The sequence below is a fragment of the Ostrea edulis genome, chromosome 3 (genome assembly GCF_947568905.1).
Source record: "Ostrea edulis chromosome 3, xbOstEdul1.1, whole genome shotgun sequence".
Classification (NCBI taxonomy): Eukaryota; Metazoa; Mollusca; class Bivalvia; order Ostreida; family Ostreidae; genus Ostrea; species Ostrea edulis.
Window position 1 is genome coordinate 88,616,604 of NC_079166.1, and position 19,442 is coordinate 88,636,045.

The 19,442-nt window shown below is 35.8% G+C and overlaps 1 protein-coding gene across 3 annotated transcripts in view; it reads left to right on the forward strand.

The window, feature by feature from the left end:
* LOC125673678 (X-linked retinitis pigmentosa GTPase regulator-like) overlaps positions 1–19,362 on the forward strand; it is a 37,032-nt gene extending 17,670 nt beyond the window's left edge. Inside the window, exons 12-20 of one of the 3 annotated variants that reach the window (XM_056159331.1) lie at positions 5,901–5,983; positions 6,678–6,743; positions 7,768–8,091; positions 11,482–11,565; positions 11,824–11,971; positions 12,235–12,395; positions 13,505–13,628; positions 16,223–16,362; positions 19,162–19,362. In XM_056159331.1, the coding sequence (XP_056015306.1) occupies positions 5,901–5,983; positions 6,678–6,743; positions 7,768–8,091; positions 11,482–11,565; positions 11,824–11,971; positions 12,235–12,395; positions 13,505–13,628; positions 16,223–16,362; positions 19,162–19,218 (1,187 nt within the window). In that variant the 3' untranslated portion in view covers positions 19,219–19,362. The remainder of the gene's footprint in view (positions 1–5,900; positions 5,984–6,677; positions 6,744–7,767; positions 8,092–11,481; positions 11,566–11,823; positions 11,972–12,234; positions 12,396–13,504; positions 13,629–16,222; positions 16,363–19,161) is intronic. The other 2 variants (XM_056159332.1, XM_056159333.1) reach the window with 2 other exon arrangements.
* The last annotated feature ends 80 nt before the right edge of the window (positions 19,363–19,442 follow it).

Genomic DNA, 19,442 nt, shown 5'->3' on the forward strand with positions numbered 1-19,442 from the left:
AGATTCATAGCTTACATGAAATTCACTATAGATCGACTGAGAGACTTAAAGGCTAGCTTAATTTGTAATGTCCATCGCATATGTACAGTACTAGTGTTCTACACAAGTTTGTCATGGAAACCTGAATAAAAACTGATCTGATTAACACAGGGTTTACATTATTCCTTCAGAAACTGATCTGATTAACACAGGGTTTACATTATTCCTTCAGGAACTGAGTCTTCCTCCTGTAGTGTCGATGCCCTTGTGTAGTGGAGAATTTGTTTGTTATTCATGATGCCCTCCTGTAGTGTAGAATTTGTTTGTTATTCAGGATGCCCTCCTGTAGTGTAGAATTTATTTGTTATACCTTGCATGATGCCCTCATGTAGTGTAGAAGTTATTTGTGATGCCCTCCTGTAGTGTAGAATTTACTTGTTATTCATGTTGCCCTCCTGTAGTGGAGAATTTAATTAGTATTTATGATGCTATATATTGTCATTAGGAGGAACAGAGGTACAGGTTATTTACTAAATGTGGGGAGTACACAGAACAGAGGTACAATAAGGGGTACCGTATTTACTAAATGTAGGGAGTACACAGAACAGGGGTACAATAAGGGGTACCGTATTTACTAAATGTAGGGAGTACAGAGAACAGAGGTACAATAAGGGGTACCGTATTTACTAAATGTAGGGAGTACAGAGAACAAGGGTACAATAAGGGGTATTTACTAAATGTAGGGAGTACAGGACAGGGGTACAATAAGGGGTATTTACTAAATGTATGGAGTACACAGAACAGGGGTACAATAAGGGGTACCGTATTTACTAAATGTAGGGAGTACAGAGAACAAGGGTACAATAAGGGGTATTTACTAAATGTAGGGAGTACAGGACAGGGGTACAATAAGGGGTATTTACTAAATGTAGGGAGTACAGAGAACAGGGGTACAATAAGGGGTATTTACTAAATGTATGGAGTACACAGAACAGGGGTACAATAAGGGGTACCGTATTTACTAAATGTAGGGAGTACAGAGAACAAGGGTACAATAAGGGGTATTTACTAAATGTAGGGAGTACAGGACAGGGGTACAATAAGGGGTATTTACTAAATATAGGGAGTACACAGAACAGAGGTACAGAATATTTACTAAATATAGGGAGTACAGAGAACAGGGGTACAATAAGGGGTATTTACTAAATGTAGGGAGTACAGGACAGGGGTACAATAAGGGGTATTTACTAAATGTAGGGAGTACAGAGAACAGGGGTACAATAAGGGGTATTTACTAAATGTATGGAGTACACAGAACAGGGGTACAATAAGGGGTACCGTATTTACTAAATGTAGGGAGTACAGAGAACAAGGGTACAATAAGGGGTATTTACTAAATGTAGGGAGTACAGGACAGGGGTACAATAAGGGGTATTTACTAAATATAGGGAGTACACAGAACAGAGGTACAGAATATTTACTAAATATAGGGAGTACAGAGAACAGGGGTACAATAAGGGGTATTTACTAAATGTAGGGAGTACAGGACAGGGGTACAATAAGGGGTATTTACTAAATGTAGGGAGTACAGAGAACAGGGGTACAATAAGGGGTATTTACTAAATGTATGGAGTACACAGAACAGGGGTACAATAAGGGGTACCGTATTTACTAAATGTAGGGAGTACAGAGAACAAGGGTACAATAAGGGGTATTTACTAAATGTAGGGAGTACAGGACAGGGGTACAATAAGGGGTATTTACTAAATATAGGGAGTACACAGAACAGAGGTACAGAATATTTACTAAATATAGGGAGTACAGAGAACAGGGGTACAATAAGGGGTCTTTACTAAATGTAGGGGGGTACACAGAACAGGGGTACAATAAGGGGTATTTACTAATTGTAGGGGGTGCACAGAACAAGGGTACAATAAGGGGTATTTACTAAATGCAGGGAGTACAGAGAACAGGGGTACAATACGGGTATTCACTAAATGTAGGGAGTACAGAGAACAGAGGTACAATACGGGGTATTCACTAAATGTAGGGAGTACAGAGAACAGAGGTACAATACGGGGTATTCACTAAATGTAGGGAGTACACAGAACAGGGGTACAATAAGGGGTATTTACTAAATGTAGGGGGTACAGGGAACAAACATTTAAGCTTGACACGTAACTTCATCTATCTGTAGCCTGCAAACTGAAGTGGAACTCTTCAAATTAAAGGCACATAAAGTTACTGGAACAATATATTATGTAAACATTAGGCATATATATGTAATATTGCATCAAATATGAATTTTGATTTACTGCAAACTACAACACTGATTAAAATTCTAAAGTAAAAAAGAATTAAGTATTTTAACAAGAAAAAAGAAAAACTTGTTAACTATGTGAGGGACCACAGGTACTGAATTTGCCAAATTTGACCAATATAAAGCATTATATAATTGCAAGAACTGTAGTGGAAGGGAAAAACCTATGCACATCCAACAAAAGAATTTTTCTTGCAAATAATGAGATTCATATGCTTTTAAAGTTACTCTGTCAGACTGTCAGATATTTATACCCCCCGCAACAAGTTGTGGGGGGAAGGGGTATACTGGAATCAGGTTGTCCGTCTGTCTGTCCGTCCGTCCGTCCGTCTGTAGACGCAATGGTTTCTGGACTCTAAAGCATTATCCTTTCCACCTACTGTCACCATATCATATATATGGACTACCCATGGGATGAAGATGTTCCCTATTGATTTTGGGGTCAAAAGGTCAAAGGTCAAGCGCACTAGACATCGAAGTAGCAATATGGTTCGGTTTGTCATGCCATTTGTTTTTTACATTCAGAAAAGAGGTAGTTTATACCTATTACCAACACCCTTTGGGAGATTGGGGTAAGCGGGGGGTATTCTTAGTGAGCATTGCTCACAGTACCTCTTGTTCATTTTATCATGCAATTAGCACAGGTTCATATGGCATGGACTTTGTAAGCATACAAGTATCCCCCCCCCCCCCCCCCCCATCATTCTTTTCCAATACATCCATTGGTCAAACTACATAAAATGTACAAGTTTTTTTTAAAATTTTAGAAGACGTTTTTAACGCTAATTAATACAACTGACATCTTTCAGCTCCATCTTAGCTACTATAAAAATCACAAAAAATTAATGGTTTTCAGATAGAAAACAATGATATTTGGAATTTTTAAAATAGGTGTGATGGAGTTCAAAACCGTCAATTTTGATGTTAGTATTAATTAGAAACTTCATTTTAAAAATGCAGTTTCATCAATGGTTATCTTATTTAAAAATTCACTATGTTTTTATTTTTAAGAAAGGGGGGGGGGTGTAACAGTGTCAACATTTTGTTTACGTCCTGGTAATCTCGCACTTGCTCACGAGAGTGTTCATTTTTCTTACCAATGATGTAACCAATAGTCATCAAGAGCGACAACTCCGACAGGCTTGTAATAAGAATAACTCTGACAGGCTTGTAATAAGAAAAACTCTGACAGGCTTGTAATAAGAATTACTCTGACAGGCTTGTAATAAGAATAACTCTGACAGGCTTGTAATAAGAATAACTCTGACAGGCTTGTAATAAGAATATAACTATGACAGTCTTGTAATAAGAATAACTCTGACAGGCTTGTAATAAGAATATAACTCTGTCAGGCTTGTAATAAGAATAACTCTGACAGGCTTGTAATAAGAATAACTCTGACAGGCTTGTAATAAGAATAACTCTGACAGTCTTGTAAAAAGAATTATTACATATGATAACTCTGACAGGCTTGTAATAAGAATAACTCGGACAGGCTTGTAATAAGAATAACTCTGACAGGCTTGTAATAAGAATAACTCTGACAGGCTTGTAATAAGAATAACTCTGACAGGCTTGTAATAAGAATAACTCGGACAGGCTTGTAATAAGAAAAACTCTGACAGGCTTGTAATAAGAATAACTCTGACAGGCTTGTAATAAGAATAACTCTGACAGGCTTGTAATAAGAATAACTCTGACAGGCTTGTAATAAGAATAACTCTGACAGGCTTGTAATAAGAATAACTCTGACAGGCTTGTAATAAGAATAACTCTGACAGGCTTGTAATAAGAATAACTCTGACAGGCTTGTAATAAGAATAACTCTGACAGGCTTGTAATAAGAATAACTCTGACAGGCTTGTAATAAGAATTATTACATACAAGTCTATTAGGTCTGGGTTTATCATCAATATTGCTGACTTTGTGTTAAAGTTATATAGCCATACATTCAAAGGAAATGATAATTGTAATCAGAATTAATTGTAAAATATCGGGGGTTTTTTTTTTATCACACTTGAACTCATTTTAAGTAGAAACCTAATAGTACTTTTGAACTCTCTCCCACAAAGTTCTTTTCAAAACTGGAAAAAGTGATAGTTCGTGTTTGATTTGGATCAGTGAATTTTCTTTGGTCTTAGCAGGGTTTGACATTTACTTTTTTGAGCACTAGACCAGTCGGGCTACTTCAAATGATTTTTACTAGACCTGACCTTACATCAACTAGCCCTGACCAACCTTACCAGAGAAAAAAACCCTGGTGGTTTCTCCATATTTAAGTACATAATTCAAATGACAAACGTTAAGTTTAAACTAAAACGTACTTAATTGTCTCAAAAACATCTTTTAGTCTCATCATTCAATTTAATGCTTTTATTTTCAAACACATTTTCTGTTTCTTTAAATTCTACTCGGCACAGAAATTCTTTAGTCCATTTGTTAGAATAAAATGGCCTCAAAATTTCTATTTCACAAGCCCTGTTTTGTTTCTTCCCAACCTATTCCTTTTTTTCTCTCGGAACATCCTTCCTTGAGGACGAGAAGTCGAGACATTCCCGCACATGTGTCAACACCGAAAAATGGCTATTTACGATGTAATTTATTAATTTGATATTCAATTAAAATAATCTGTTTTGGTTTTTTTAAATGAAAATAAATAAGTTTATATCTATTTATCCGAAACATAGCTTTACACACATTAACAAAGAGTAAATGTCGTAAAACATCACTTCCGACAGCGACTTATATATTAGAACTAAAAATAGAGATTTTGTCATCACGCGGTTCAAAATTGCTCGCAAACTCTTTACAGTTATTTTTGTTAGTTAAAAATAAGATATCTTATGGTTTAAACTAAAGTTTCTTGCTTATTTTTTCAACACGACCAGTCGGACTAGTAAATCGATATTTTACCCGACCTGACCTATCATTTAGTAGACTCGGTCGGTCGGACGTGCCTTAGTGTCAAACCCTGCTTAGTAAACAGCTTAGATACAGAGGCTCAAATGATCAGCACTCAGAAAATGTTGTTAAGACTGTATCTGTAGAAACAAGTGTCTCAGGTGAGTGCTGTGGCCTAAAAGGACTCTATCTGTAGTACAAGGTGCCTCAGGTGAGTGTTGTGGCATAATGTTTGGGACTACTCCATTGAAAAGAATCAATTTCAATTTGTTGTCATGAAATTCTTTCTTGTATTTAGCTATCTATTGTTAATGTACAGTACATGTGTGTGTGTGTGTGAGTGTTTAAGAATGATTGCATTTGTGTACGGTACAGTAAAACATGTTTATAATGAACACATTTATAATGAATTCATACCTACAGCAATCCTGTAGTTCAAAACATATCATGAACTTTTTTGATATATTCTATATTATGTTTATAACGAATCAAACTTGTACATTGCCAACACTTAGCTATAAGTATATCTGACTGTATATAATCAGATTTGATTTTAAGATTTTTAAGCCAGTGTTCACTAAAACATTATTTTTTAACTTGGTGAGTTTTATTGTTAAATCTCCCCTGTTTGTGCATGTGTTCTAAGTGATGATTTCTGTTCTGTAGAGGAGTGTTCTAAGTGATGATTTCTGTTCTGTAGAGGAGAAGAAGGAGGAGGAGGAATCGTCTTCGGAGTCAGAGGAAAGTGAGGAGGAAGGAGACAAAGCTGTACAGAATTCACAGGTCAGGGGTCACATGTTGGTTGAGAGGTTACAGGTCAGAGGTTAAAGGCGAGTCAAGGAGGGTAATGATTGAAAGTTCGAGTGGATCAAAGCGTCACATTTCTGGCAGAGGATGAGTAGGGTCATGTATAGTGAGAAGTGATCAAGTGTTATTATAGTTTTCAAACAAGGATAATTTTTTTTTTACAGAATTTCTTTAACTTTGGTCAGCATTTTTTTTTTTTAGATTGATAATTCATTTTTCCAAATCAAAAAAGATATGAATGGTGATTCAAATTTGGTTTTCTTTCTATTTTGTTTGTTTTTGATTATTTTTTAATTTCTTTATTTTGTTTAAATTTTCTTATAATTTATTTGTCTTTCAAAGTCAAAATGAAGTTGATAAGTCTATGATAAATTAGAAAAGCTGTTTGAAATATTTCTGTTCTTGATGTTGTTGTACAAATGGAATCTTATAAAGCATCCACCAGTAGCAATAGGTAAGCGAGTGTTTTCAAAAACTTCGATTTCTTCCTTTAATGAAATTTTATAATGTTTTTATTGGTGTAAATTTAAAAATTCAACAGTGATGGTGATAGTTTTCTTGAGAAATGATGTTCTCAGTCTGGTAAGTTGTATGTTACCTATCCAGTTTTGATATTGAGTTACAGTTGATTGTTATATAGTAATATCGTAATTTGATATTTACGATTTAGGCTGTAAAAGAAAGTGATAGCAAACCAGTCCCAAAGCCAAGACCGTTACCACGGAAACAAGAGGAGGTAACTGCGTTTAGCATGTAATGATGATGCTGATGTATATAGAGATAGCTTCTGCATGGAATGTCTAGAGCTGCATGTGATGTGTAACAAATATATAGGAGGGAAATCATACATTGATTTGTAACAAATATCTAGGGGGAAAATTATTCATTGATTAGCATTAAGGAATGTCAGCATATTTCCCCTTGAGAAAGTTGTGTTTCATTAATGACTAAACGTACAGTATTCACTTAAGGTGGTTCGACACTACACCTTGAAATCAGCACAAAATGATTTAATTATGAAAGATATACTGAATATATAATAACTACATACATCAAAAAGGCAAATAATATTAATGTAATTTTTGGATTAAAAAAACCCATGATTTTCATACATTTATTTTAATAAATATGAACAATATTTTTGGTGGATTTAAACTCGGGATCTGCTGGTCAGTAACCCAATACTTTGTCCACTGAGCTACGAGGATAGACAAATGAACCGGTCAATACGAATTATTTCACAAAATATTTAAATCACCATCTTGTGACCTAGTATCATAAAGTAGTAAATAAATCGTGGTGTTAAGAGCCTCCTTAAAGGATGTGTACAGAAATTAGTGTGAATTTAAAGTATGCATTGAATAAATACAAATCGTGCAACTTTTGACGAAGTAGAAGTTTTCCGTTTTGAAGAGATCAGGGGTTGTTAATGTACATCTAATGGTTCAGTATAGGCAGGTATTTTGATAAGTGCATTATAAGAAAGTGAATTAGGTAAAACACACACATACAAAGATAAATATACATAGATAGATAATTACCTGTACAGGGTGACTATCATGAATTAAGGGATCAAAACCTCGATTCATTCATACTTGTAGTGCATATTTAAGTAAAAAATGGCTGACCCTTTTGTGACCTATTCTCATCACAATGTCTGTTTATAAGGGTTTCTGCTAGATGATAGATAGCATTAAACTGGTACTCTTTCATACACTGACTCAGTGTCGTAGAAACGTAGACAGTAGACAATTTTACAGGTCAACGGAGACCAGGAGGAGGGAAAAAAATCAGTGGATTCCAAAGGAGAAAAGGACAAAGACAAAGTGGAAGAGAGGAAAGAGGAGGAAGTCAAGAAGGAATCAGAAGAGAGGAAAGAGGAGGAAGTCAAGAAGGAATCAGAAGAGAGGAAAGAGGACGAAGTGAAAACGGGGTCAGAGGTCAGTGATGAGGAGAGTGAGGAGGAGCCAGGCCCCAGCCAATCAGCTTCACCAACAGCTAATACCAACCAATCACAGATAGACACTAATCAGTCAGAAAAAGAAGTCATCCAATCAGAGACAAAAGAAGCTGTTAGTGCAGTGGTAGAGTTCATTCACTGTTTAGTGTGTGTGTGTGTGACTTTAACTTATTCTATTGTCTATCACTTTCTCTGTAGTTAGAATTTAATCACTGATTAATGTGTGTGTGTGTGTGATTGATTTATTGATTGATGTTTTCCGCAACACTCAACAATTTTACTTTTAATTATTTTATCGTCTATCATTTTCTCTGTAGTTAGAATTTAATCACTGTTAGTGTGTGTGTGACTTTAACTTATTTTATCGTCTATCACTTTCTCTGTAGTTAGAATTTAATCACTGTTAGTGTGTGTGTGACTTTAACTTATTCTATCATCTATCATTTTCTCTGTAGTTAGAATTTAATCACTGTTAGTGTACATGTGTGTGTGACTTTAACTTATTTTATCGTCTATCACTTTCTCTGTAGTTAGAATTTAATCACTGTTAGTGTGTGTGTGACTTTAACTTATTCTATTGTCTATCATTTTCTCTGTAGTTAGAATTTAATGATCACTGATTAATGTGTGTGTGTGACTTTAACAGCCTTCTTGTTTTATTTTCTATTATTTTTTTCTATAGTGGACTCCTAAGCTTTTGGGGTCCCTTTTTATTACCTGTAACATCTCACCTGTACTCAACACATCATCAGATCGATCTAATCAGGTCAATCTAATCAAGTCAATCTAATCAGGTCAATCTTATCAAGTCGATCTAATCAGGTCAATCTAATCAAGTTGATCTAATCAGGTCAATCTTATCAAGTCGATCTAATCAGGTCAATCTAATCAAGTTGATCTAATCAGGTCAATCTTATCAAGTCAATCTAGTAATCAGGTCAATATAATCAGGTCGATCTAATCAGGTCAATCTAATAAAGTCGATCTAGTAATCAGGTCAATATAATCAGGTCGATCTAATCAGGTACTATTATTTAATTACCCAATTGCATTTAATTCATTTCTTGAATCAAGAATCAACATTTTGTTTTTAGAGACAACATTTTTTAAATATGTAATTCCTAAGTAATTATGATACAATGTATGTATTTTGATACTGAATTGTAATGTCATTGATTGATTCTGAAGAATATTGACAGACTGACATTTTAGTTATACCTTTGTATATATAAAAACACAGTAGTAATGCCATGATAAATATTTGGTATGGATTGATTGATTGAATATTGTTTAACGTCCTTCTCGAGAATATTTCACTCATATGGAGACGTCAACATTGCTGGTAAAGGGCTGCAAAATTTAGGCCTATACTTGGCGCTTATGGCCTTCAAGCAGGGAGGGATCTTTATCGTGCCACACCTGCTGTGAAGGGTGACCTCGGTTTTTGCGGTCTCATCTGAAGGACCACCCCATTCAGTCACCTTTTACGACAAGCAAGGGGTACTGGGGACATATTCTAACCCGGATCCCCACAGGACATTTGGTATGAAAGGAACTATGATGACCAAGCATGTCAACATTGAGACACTAAAACGAAACAAGTCTGAAGTATGGAGACAGTTTGGGTCTCTGTTATCATACCAGTACATGTAATGCATCGAGACTTTTTGTGGCGTAAAACATGTCGTGATAGGTAATTTATCAAAGCTCGGGGCTGTAGCAGTGAGGGTTCTTTAGCATGACAATGCCTGCCGCGACATGGGACCTCTGTTTTTATGGTCATATCCAAAAGTTGCATTACTCTCAATTCTGATTACCGAATGTTTGGTGAATGAGCAATCACTACCTATGTTAATGTCATAGGTTTGATGTGGCATGAATGGGGCTCAAACTCACAACCTCCAAATGTTCTACCACTGAACTACCACAACCAGTTACTTACCTAGTCTATCTAACAAGAGAGTTACATGTATCTTAACAATTTGAAATATGGTAGTAAGAATGATGTCATTTCCACGACCACACGTTTACTTATATCGGACCGATTCTCCCATGCTAGTTATATTGTAGCCAAGAGCACCATGATTACACTTATCACTCTGATGATTACACTTATCACACCAATGATTACACTAATCACACCGATGATTACACTAATCACACTGATGATTACACTTATCACACTTATGATTACACTAATCACACTGACGATTACACTAATCACACTGATGATTACACTAATCACACTGATGATTACACTAATCACACTGATGATTACACTTATCACTCTGACGATTACACTAACCACACTGATGATTACACTAATCACACTGATGATTACACTAATCACACTGATGATTACACTAATCACACTGATGATTACACTTATCACTCTGACGATTACACTAATCGCACTGATGATTACACTAATCACACTGACGATTACACTAATCACACTGATGATTACACTAATCACTCTGACGATTACACTAATCACACTGACGATTACACTTATCACACCAATGATTACACTAATCACACTGATGATTACACTAATCACACTGATGATTACACTAATCACACTGATGATTACACTAATCACACTGACGATTACACTTATCACACTGACGATTACACTAATCACACTGATGATTACACTAATCACACTGATGACATGAAGTGATCACCAGAATCTCTATATATTGTGTGCACGTGATTACATGTTTTTGCTTGGCTACATATGCATCAAATTTCTATTGATTAACACTCTCGTCTTACACTATTCTCTATTACTGCTATTTTACTGCATATTGTATTTGTAATTTAAATGCATTATATTGTATTTGTAATTTAAATGCATCATATTGTATCTTGTAGTCTAAAATTGAAATGTTGAATTTTATAACAAATTTAAATCATCCTGCTCATATTCTTTATACAGCTTTTAATCCATTGCTTGTTTTATTCTTACATGTGTTTTTAATTTAATTTGATTTTTTGATAATTTCATACATGTATTTCTATATTGATATTTTTCATTTTTAAATTTGTAATCAATGTTACTGCTCTTGTTGTAAAGAGTGGGAAATGTAGTGAAATAGAACTGTGAAATAGTAGATAGATAGTTACACAGATGGATGGATAGATGAAAGGATGGATGGATGGGTGGAGGAATGGATGGATGGATGAATGAATGGATAGATGGGTGGATGAAAGGATGGATGGGTAGACAGACAGATAGATAAATGGTCCAGACTTGCTCTGTGTGTTATTGACATGGTGTTAGATTAAACAGTGTAGGATAAAAGAGAGAAAAACAATGGGAATGAAATTTAGGGCTGGAAATCGCAGTGAAAGATGGGATCTATTTACTGAGAAAAGCAAAGTTTAAAACTTTTCTAAATGTATTTCTATGTGTAAGACATCACTACTGTTCCATGTTTGTGATCAGTACCAGCAAGCAAAGAGTACAGAATCCAAGACTTGTGGTAAAGATGTTTAATTTACTTCACAGAAGAAGGAAGAAGAAGAAGAAAGTGAAGAAGAGGAAGATGATGAAGAGGAAGGAGTCAAAGCTGCCAAAGAGTCTCCTACCAGGGTGAGTCTATCAGATAACATGCATCTCCTCCATCAGCCAATCAAAAATCTGGAAAATCCCCAGTCAGCCAATAAAAAGTCTGGAAAAAAAACCAATCAGCCAATCAAAATTCTGGAAAAACTCTAATCAGCAAATCAAAAATCTTCAAAAATAATACCTTGGACCTGCCACTCAGGTAATTTCAAATCCCAAATCCCATATTCACACAATGAGTAATCTGTAATGAATTACTAATGACCAAGTTTCATTTTATAACAGGCAATGCCAAAACCTCCCATTCCAAAACCCAGGCCAACAAAAGCAAAGGAAAGCGAGGAGGAGGAAGAGAAGGAAGAGGATGAGGAAGAAGAAGAACAGAAAGGAAAGAAGGATAAAGACAAAAAGAAAAAGAAAGACAAGAAAAAAGGTAAAGTACTTCTGTCATGTGTGTGAAAAAATCAGAGAAAAGGGTAAATACTTTTGTAATATGTGTGGGGGAAACAGATAAAAGTTAAGCACTAAATTTGTAATATGTGTGACAAACAGAAAAAAGGTTAGATACTTTTGTAATATGTGTGACAAACAGAAAAAAGGTTAGATACTTCTGTAGTATGTGTGACAAACAGAAAAAAGGTTAGATACTTCAATCTGTAATATGAGTGACAGATCTCAAATTGATTATTTTACCAGGAAAGAAAGACCTGAAGGTGTTTGGCAAAGTGTCGACAGGATTGTCCGATGATGAAGATGAGGAAGAGGAAGATGAGGTGGAGGAGGAAGAAGAAGAGGAGAGAGAGAAGGAAGAAGAAAAAGAGAAAGATAAAAAGAAAGACAAAAAGAAGGATAAAAAAGTAAGGTCTACTGATCCAAGGTTTTATTTCATGAAGATATTATGTAAACACTGAAGGGAAGATATGTTGTATGCCATTGGGTATGATTAGGGCGTTTATAGTCTGTTGACCAGCTGCATTAAGAGAATAGCACATCAGAGAGTAGAGGTCTCCAACTAGGCTCCTAGGCTCCCCAAACTTAATCATCGTAGCAATCTTAGTTGTTATCTGTGATAACATTGTATATTCACATCCAAGATCACCCCCCACCCCAGATTAACTGATTACAGGGATTGGGACCGAACCACAGTAAAGCTAGGTCCAAAGACTTGTCGTAGAATATATAAAAAAAATCTTTAAACCGATATGACTGTCATTTTCTTTAAACGGATATGTAATTTTATATCAGACATTTATACAACATTAATATAGTCAGATTATGAGATATTTATACAACGTGTATATAGTCAGATATTTATGCAGCAATAAAAACCATGATTTTTTGCAACAATTTTTGGGATATATTTATATTTAGTTAGCTCGTAATAAAAAAAAATTAAACTGTGTAGTCGGGATTGGAAGACCAAATTTGACAAGTGACTTGTAATGGCGTCTGTAATGGCGTCCAAAATATCAAAGAAAATTCTGCTCTCAAAAATATACCCGACAATATGTCTCGCCTATAAGTCGGACCCCTAACTTTCGCTTGATTTTCAACTCCCCAAAAATCCGACCTATAGACGAGTATATACGGTAGTCAAATATTTATGCATTCAACTTTTATATGTCAGATATTTATACAACACTATATAATCCCGTGGGGATTCAGGTTAGAATAGGTCCTCAGTACCCCTTGCATGTCATAAGAGTTGACTGGGGGATGGTCCTTCTGATGAGATCGCAAAAACTGAGATCTTGTGTCACAACAGGTGTGGCACAATAAAGATCCCACCCTGCTCAAAGGCCATAATTGCTGTGTGTAGGCCTAAATTTTGCTGTCCTTCACCAGCAATGGTGATGTCTCCATATGAGTGAAAAATTCTCGAGAGGGACATTAGACATTAAACAATATACAACCAACCAATCTATGTCATTCACAAGAATGTACAGTGAGTGACTGTATGTTTTAGGACAAGAAAAAAGACAAGAAAGATAAGAAAAAAGGAAAAAAGAAGAAGAAAGGAGAGGAGGATGAAGATGACGAGGAGGAAGATGATGAGGAAGATTCAAAAGGAAAGAAGGACAAAAAGAAAGGTGAGAATAGGGTCAACATCATTGAATTGTGAGGGTAATTCTGCTAATATCAGACATTTTGTTGGGAAAAAATTCAAGGAAGAATATCACGTTTGTCATGAATGGAAACTATAGGGTATGCATAATGTAGATTTCAAACTTCCTGAATGTAAACTATAGGATATACATATTTAGATTTCAAACTTCCTGAATGGAAAGTATAGGATATGCTTAAAGACTGTAAGTATGCTTAATATACAGGTAGTTGTAGTTTTGGAGATTTCCAACTTCATGCAAGTTTGATGTAAAAACATGAAGGAAAAAAATGCCTCTGTAACTAAACATTAGATGTACAGGTTCCCACCTAATGTTAAAATTCAAGCTAACTACATGGATGGAAATTCTGAAAGGATCATTTCTGATTTTAGCTTTTGTGATGATGTGTCATTCTTCCTTGATTTAAATGCTGACACTTCTTTGTGATGATGGTATCAGGTTTTTTTAGCTCACCTGAGCTGAAAGATCAAGAGGGCTTTTCTGATGTCTGTTCATCCGTCTGTAAACTTTTCACATTTTCAACTTCTTCTCCAGAACCACTGAGCCAATTTCAACCAAATTTGGCAAAAAAGCATCTTTAGGTTAGGGACTTTCAAGTTTCTTCAAATGAGGAACCATGCCCCCTTCAAGGGGGAGATAATCACAAAAATGCTAAATTTAAAAATCTTCTCAAGAACCACTGGGCCAGAACAGCTGAAATTTACATGAAAGCTACCTGACATAGTACAGATTCAAGTATGTTCAAACCATGACCCCGGGGGTAGGTTGGGGCCACAATATGGTATCAAAGTTTTACATGTGAATATATGGGGAAAATCTTTAAAAATCTTCTCAACAAGAACCACTGTGCCTCAAAAGTTTACAATTACATGGTAGCTTCCTGTCGTAGTGCAGATTCAAATTTGTTAAAATCATGCCCCCCCCCCCCCCCCCCCCCCCCCCTCGGGTGTAGGTTGGGGTCACAATAGGGGATCAAATTCTTACAGGTGAATTTATTGGGAAAATCTTAAAAAATCTTCTTTTCAAGAACCATTGGGCCATAGAAGTTTACATTTACATGAAAACTTCCTGACATGTCTAGATTCAAGATTGTTAACATCATGGCCCCCGGGGTAGGGTTGAGCAACAATAGGGGATCAAAGTTTTACATACAAATGTATAGGGAAAATCTTCTTTTCTAGAGCCACTGGGCTAGAAAAGCTTACATTTATGTGAAAACTTCCTGACATAGTGGAGATTTAAGTTCGTAAAAAAAATCATGGCCCCCAGGATTAGGTTTGGGCCTCAGTAGGGATCAAAATTTTACATGCAAATATATAGGGAAAATCTTTAAATATGGGCCAAGGTGACTCAGGTGAGTGATTTGTCCCATGGGCCTCTTGTCTTAAAGTAAATGCTGCAGACACTTCTCTTTGATGATATTGTTATATTCTTCCTCAAAGGGACTGATTCACGATTTCCCCCAAATTTTGTTTTTACATTCAATGATCAAACTCTAAAATTGTTTAATGTGTTTAAAAGGTTTTACAAAAACAATTAAGGTTATACTTTACCACAGAAGCTCATCTTAGAGAGTTTTATCATTTGTTTTGTAAACAAAGGTTGTGGTATATTATAATTTATGCAGTTTTAAAAAGAAATGGACATCGATCTAAGTTTATTATATCTATCACATTTTAAGTATTCTTTAGGTAAGATGTGTCATCTAAAAGTTAAATGTTTGGCTGTGCAAAATTAAGATGCTCTAAATTACAAAATTAACATTTCACTTGTTTGTAAATATAAAAAGACTCGAGTATTTGTTTACATAGCAAAGATTTAAGGCTAAAGTATTGCTTTTATTCTTACATTCAGAAGGATTAAATTTTGGCTGTCAGCATTAAATGAGTTATATCTTTAATGTTTAACATAAAAAATAAAAAATATTTTTGTCAAAAAACGTGAACCAGTCCCTTTATATTAAATGCTGACACTTCCTGCTAATAAGCTGACATGGTGATCCAGATTCCTGACTGTGTTGATCAAATACTAACACAGATTAGCTGAGGCCGGCCTTCTGGGTGGTGAACTTGGATAGGTCATGAATTTTACCTTAGGTCATTTGGAGATGGTGAGGGTCAGGGTTTGAAAGATAGCAAGGTTTTTGTGTTTAATTGATGTAATTTTGAGAAAACGATTTGTCAGATTCCGTATGAATCATCAGCATAGAACCTGGGTCCATTATAATGGGGCTGGATAAAAGAACCCTCTCATCTTAGTGTGGTTTGTTAGTAGGAACTGGTCAATGATTTTGTGTGATTGTTCCCCCATTCACAGTAGATACCAAATGAATTATTAGTTTATTGCATTTATAAGCATTTGAAAGCAATGCAGCACCAAGCCATTTCTTTTCTCTAGATTTGATTTTTTAAACATCCGATATATGCAGATTTATCAGGTGTTTGATTAGATTAATGTAATTTCAGTTTCTGTTCCTGATTTTGTTAAAATTCTGATTTTGTAAGAGCTGTCATTTCTCTCTAAGTGGTGCTGGGTATATACATGTATGTTGTTTGCAGACAAGAAAGAAAAAGATAAAAAGAAAGACAAAAAGAAAGACAAAAAAGACAAGAAGAAGAAAGGTGAGACGGAAGAAGAAGAGGAGGAAGAGAAGAAAGATGAAGAAGAGACTGAGGAGGGAAAGAAGAGCGAAGGAGAGGTAAGTGGATGTCACTGTCCAATGACTGAGAACTGTTGTCACTGTACAATGACTGAGAACTGTTGTCACCATGCAATGACTGAGAACTGTTGTCATTGTAAAACTGAGAACTGTTGTCACTGTACAATGACAGAGAACTGTTGTCATTGTATGACTGAGAACTGTTGTCACTGTACAATGACTGAGAACTGTTGTCATTGTACAACTGAGAACTGTTGTCATTGTACGACTGAGAACTGCTGTCATTGTACAATGACTGAGAACTGTTGTCACTGTACAATGACTGAGAACTGTTGTCACCATACAATGACTGAGAATTGTTGTCATTGTACGACTGAGAACTGTTGTCATTGTACGACTGAGAACTGTTGTCACTGTACAATGACCGAGAACTGTTGTCATTGTATGACTGAGAACTGTTGTCACTGTACAATGACTGAGAACTGTTGTCATTGTACGACTGAGAACTGTTGTCACTGTACAATGACCGAGAACTGTTGTCATTGTACGACAGAACTGTTGTCACTGTACAATGACTGAGAACTGTTGTCATTGTACGACTGAGAACTGTTGTCATTGTACGACTGAGAACTGTTGTCACTGTACAATGACTGAGAACTGTTGTCACTGTACAATGACTGAGAACTGTTGTCATTGTACGACTGAGAACTGTTGTCATTGTATGACTGAGAACTGTTGTCGGTGTGCAATGACTGAGAACTGTTGTCACTGTACAAAGACTGAGAACTGTTGTCATTGTACAACTGAGAACTGTTGTCACTGTACAATGACTGAAAACTGTTGTCACCGTACAATGACTGAGAACTGTTGTCACTGTACAATGACTGAGAACTGTTGTCACTGTACAATGACTGAGAACTGTTGTCACTGTACAATGACTGAGAACTGTTGTCATTGTACGATTGAGAACTGTTGTCACTGTACAATGACTGAGAACTGTTGTCACTGTACAATGACTGAGAACTGTGGTTATCCACTAACTTTATGAGATTACGAGACTGACGTTATTCGTGTCACTTCTACTCCTTCATTACTAAGCAAGCTGGTCTGGTGTTGTGGTAGAGATTTTCTCCTAATGATGCAAGTAAGATACTTTTATCTGTTCAGATGGATGGTAACTGGGTTTTTTTTAATTTGGGTGTTGTTAAGTTAGGCGATGGGAACTGAAGAACTGACCAAGATCAACAATGTCTGGAAAAAGCAAGTAAAACATGGAAGGGCCTTTAATTGTTCTTGAACAATTAGGATCACTAGTTATTAGGCTTTTCCACCTTTACCTTATGAGTCACACGTGACAGATATTGCTGAGATGATGAGACTGTCGTTATTCACATACCTTATGAGTCACACGTGACAGATATTGCTGAGATGATGAGACTGTCGTTATTCACGTACCTTATGAGTCACACGTGACAGATATTGCTGAGATGATGAGACTGTCGTTATTCACGTACCTTATGAGTCACACGTGACAGATATTGCTGAGATGATGAGACTGTCGTTATTCACATACCATATGAGTCACACGTGACAGATATTGCTGAGATGATGAGACTGTCGTTATTCACATACCTTATGAGTCACACATGACAGATATTGCTGAGATAATGAGACTGTCGTTACTCACGCACCTTATGAGTCACACGTGACAGATATTGCTGAGATGATGAGACTGTCGTTATTCACATACCTTATGAGTCACACATGACAGATATTGCTGAGATAATGAGACTGTCGTTACTCACGCACCTTATGAGTCACACGTGACAGATATTGCTGAGATAATGAGACTGTCGTTATTCACATACCTTATGAGTCACACATGACAGATATTGCTGAGATAATGAGACTGTCGTTACTCACGCACCTTATGAGTCACACGTGACAGATATTGCTGAGATAATGAGACTGTCGTTACTCACGCACCTTATGAGTCACACATGACAGATACTGCTGAGATTGCAGTTATCAGCGTACAATGTAAACTATCATTACATTGAATGAAAACCTGCCAAAATATAGAACACCAACCCGCATTAATTTCAACTTGATATTCTATTAAAGACCACTTAGAATTATTCGTAATTATAAACATCAGTTTCTAGATATTCTGTTAGAGATCACTATGAATTATTCATAATAAACATCAGTTTCTAGATATTCTGTTAGAGAAAACACTTAGAATTATTCATAATAAACATCAGTTTCTATATATTCTGTAAGAGATCACTTAGAATTATTCGTTATCAACATCAGTTTCTAGATATTCTGGGGCCTCCGTGCCGAGTGGTGTCGGTACTGGTAAGTGAGAAATTTCCCAGTTTACTTTCGGAAGGTCGGTAGTTTCTTCCCAAGTACATTGTGTCTGGGTTCTCTCTTCCACCAATAAAAACTGGGCGCCACCAGATAACTGACAAATTGTTGAGTGTTGCAGAAAAGAGCAATCAATCAATCAATCTAGATATTCTATAAAGACCTCTTAGAATTATTCGTTATCAACATCAGTTTCTAGATATTCTGTTAGGGATCACTTAGAATTATTCATAATAAACATCTGTTTCTAGATATTCGGTAGAAGATCATTTAGAATTATTCGTTATAAATTTCAGTTAGAAATTCTGTGTAAATGTACATCTCGGTGTGTTTCTATCCGAGACAAGAAAATCCTGCATGAGGTGTTGAGAGACTGGTTTTATTAGTAGAACATTGTTTTTAGAAATCTCTATATAGTTCAGCATGTCTGGGCAATTCTGTAATGTAAAGTATGTTTGCATGTAGGAAGAAGATAAGGAGAAGGAGGGAGATAAAGAGGAAGATGAGGAGGAGGTAAGATGAGAAATCCAAAGAGGAAAAGAAGGAGGAACCAGCCAAAAAGACACCGGAAAAGAAGGTACATCAAGTCATACTCCCTTAGTGTAGTATTCCACTGTCATTATTATAGATAATCACTGTCATTATTATAGTATTCCACTGTCATTATTATAGATAATCACTGTCATTATTATAGTATTCCACTGTCATTATTATAGATAATCAGTCATTATTATAGAGAATCACTG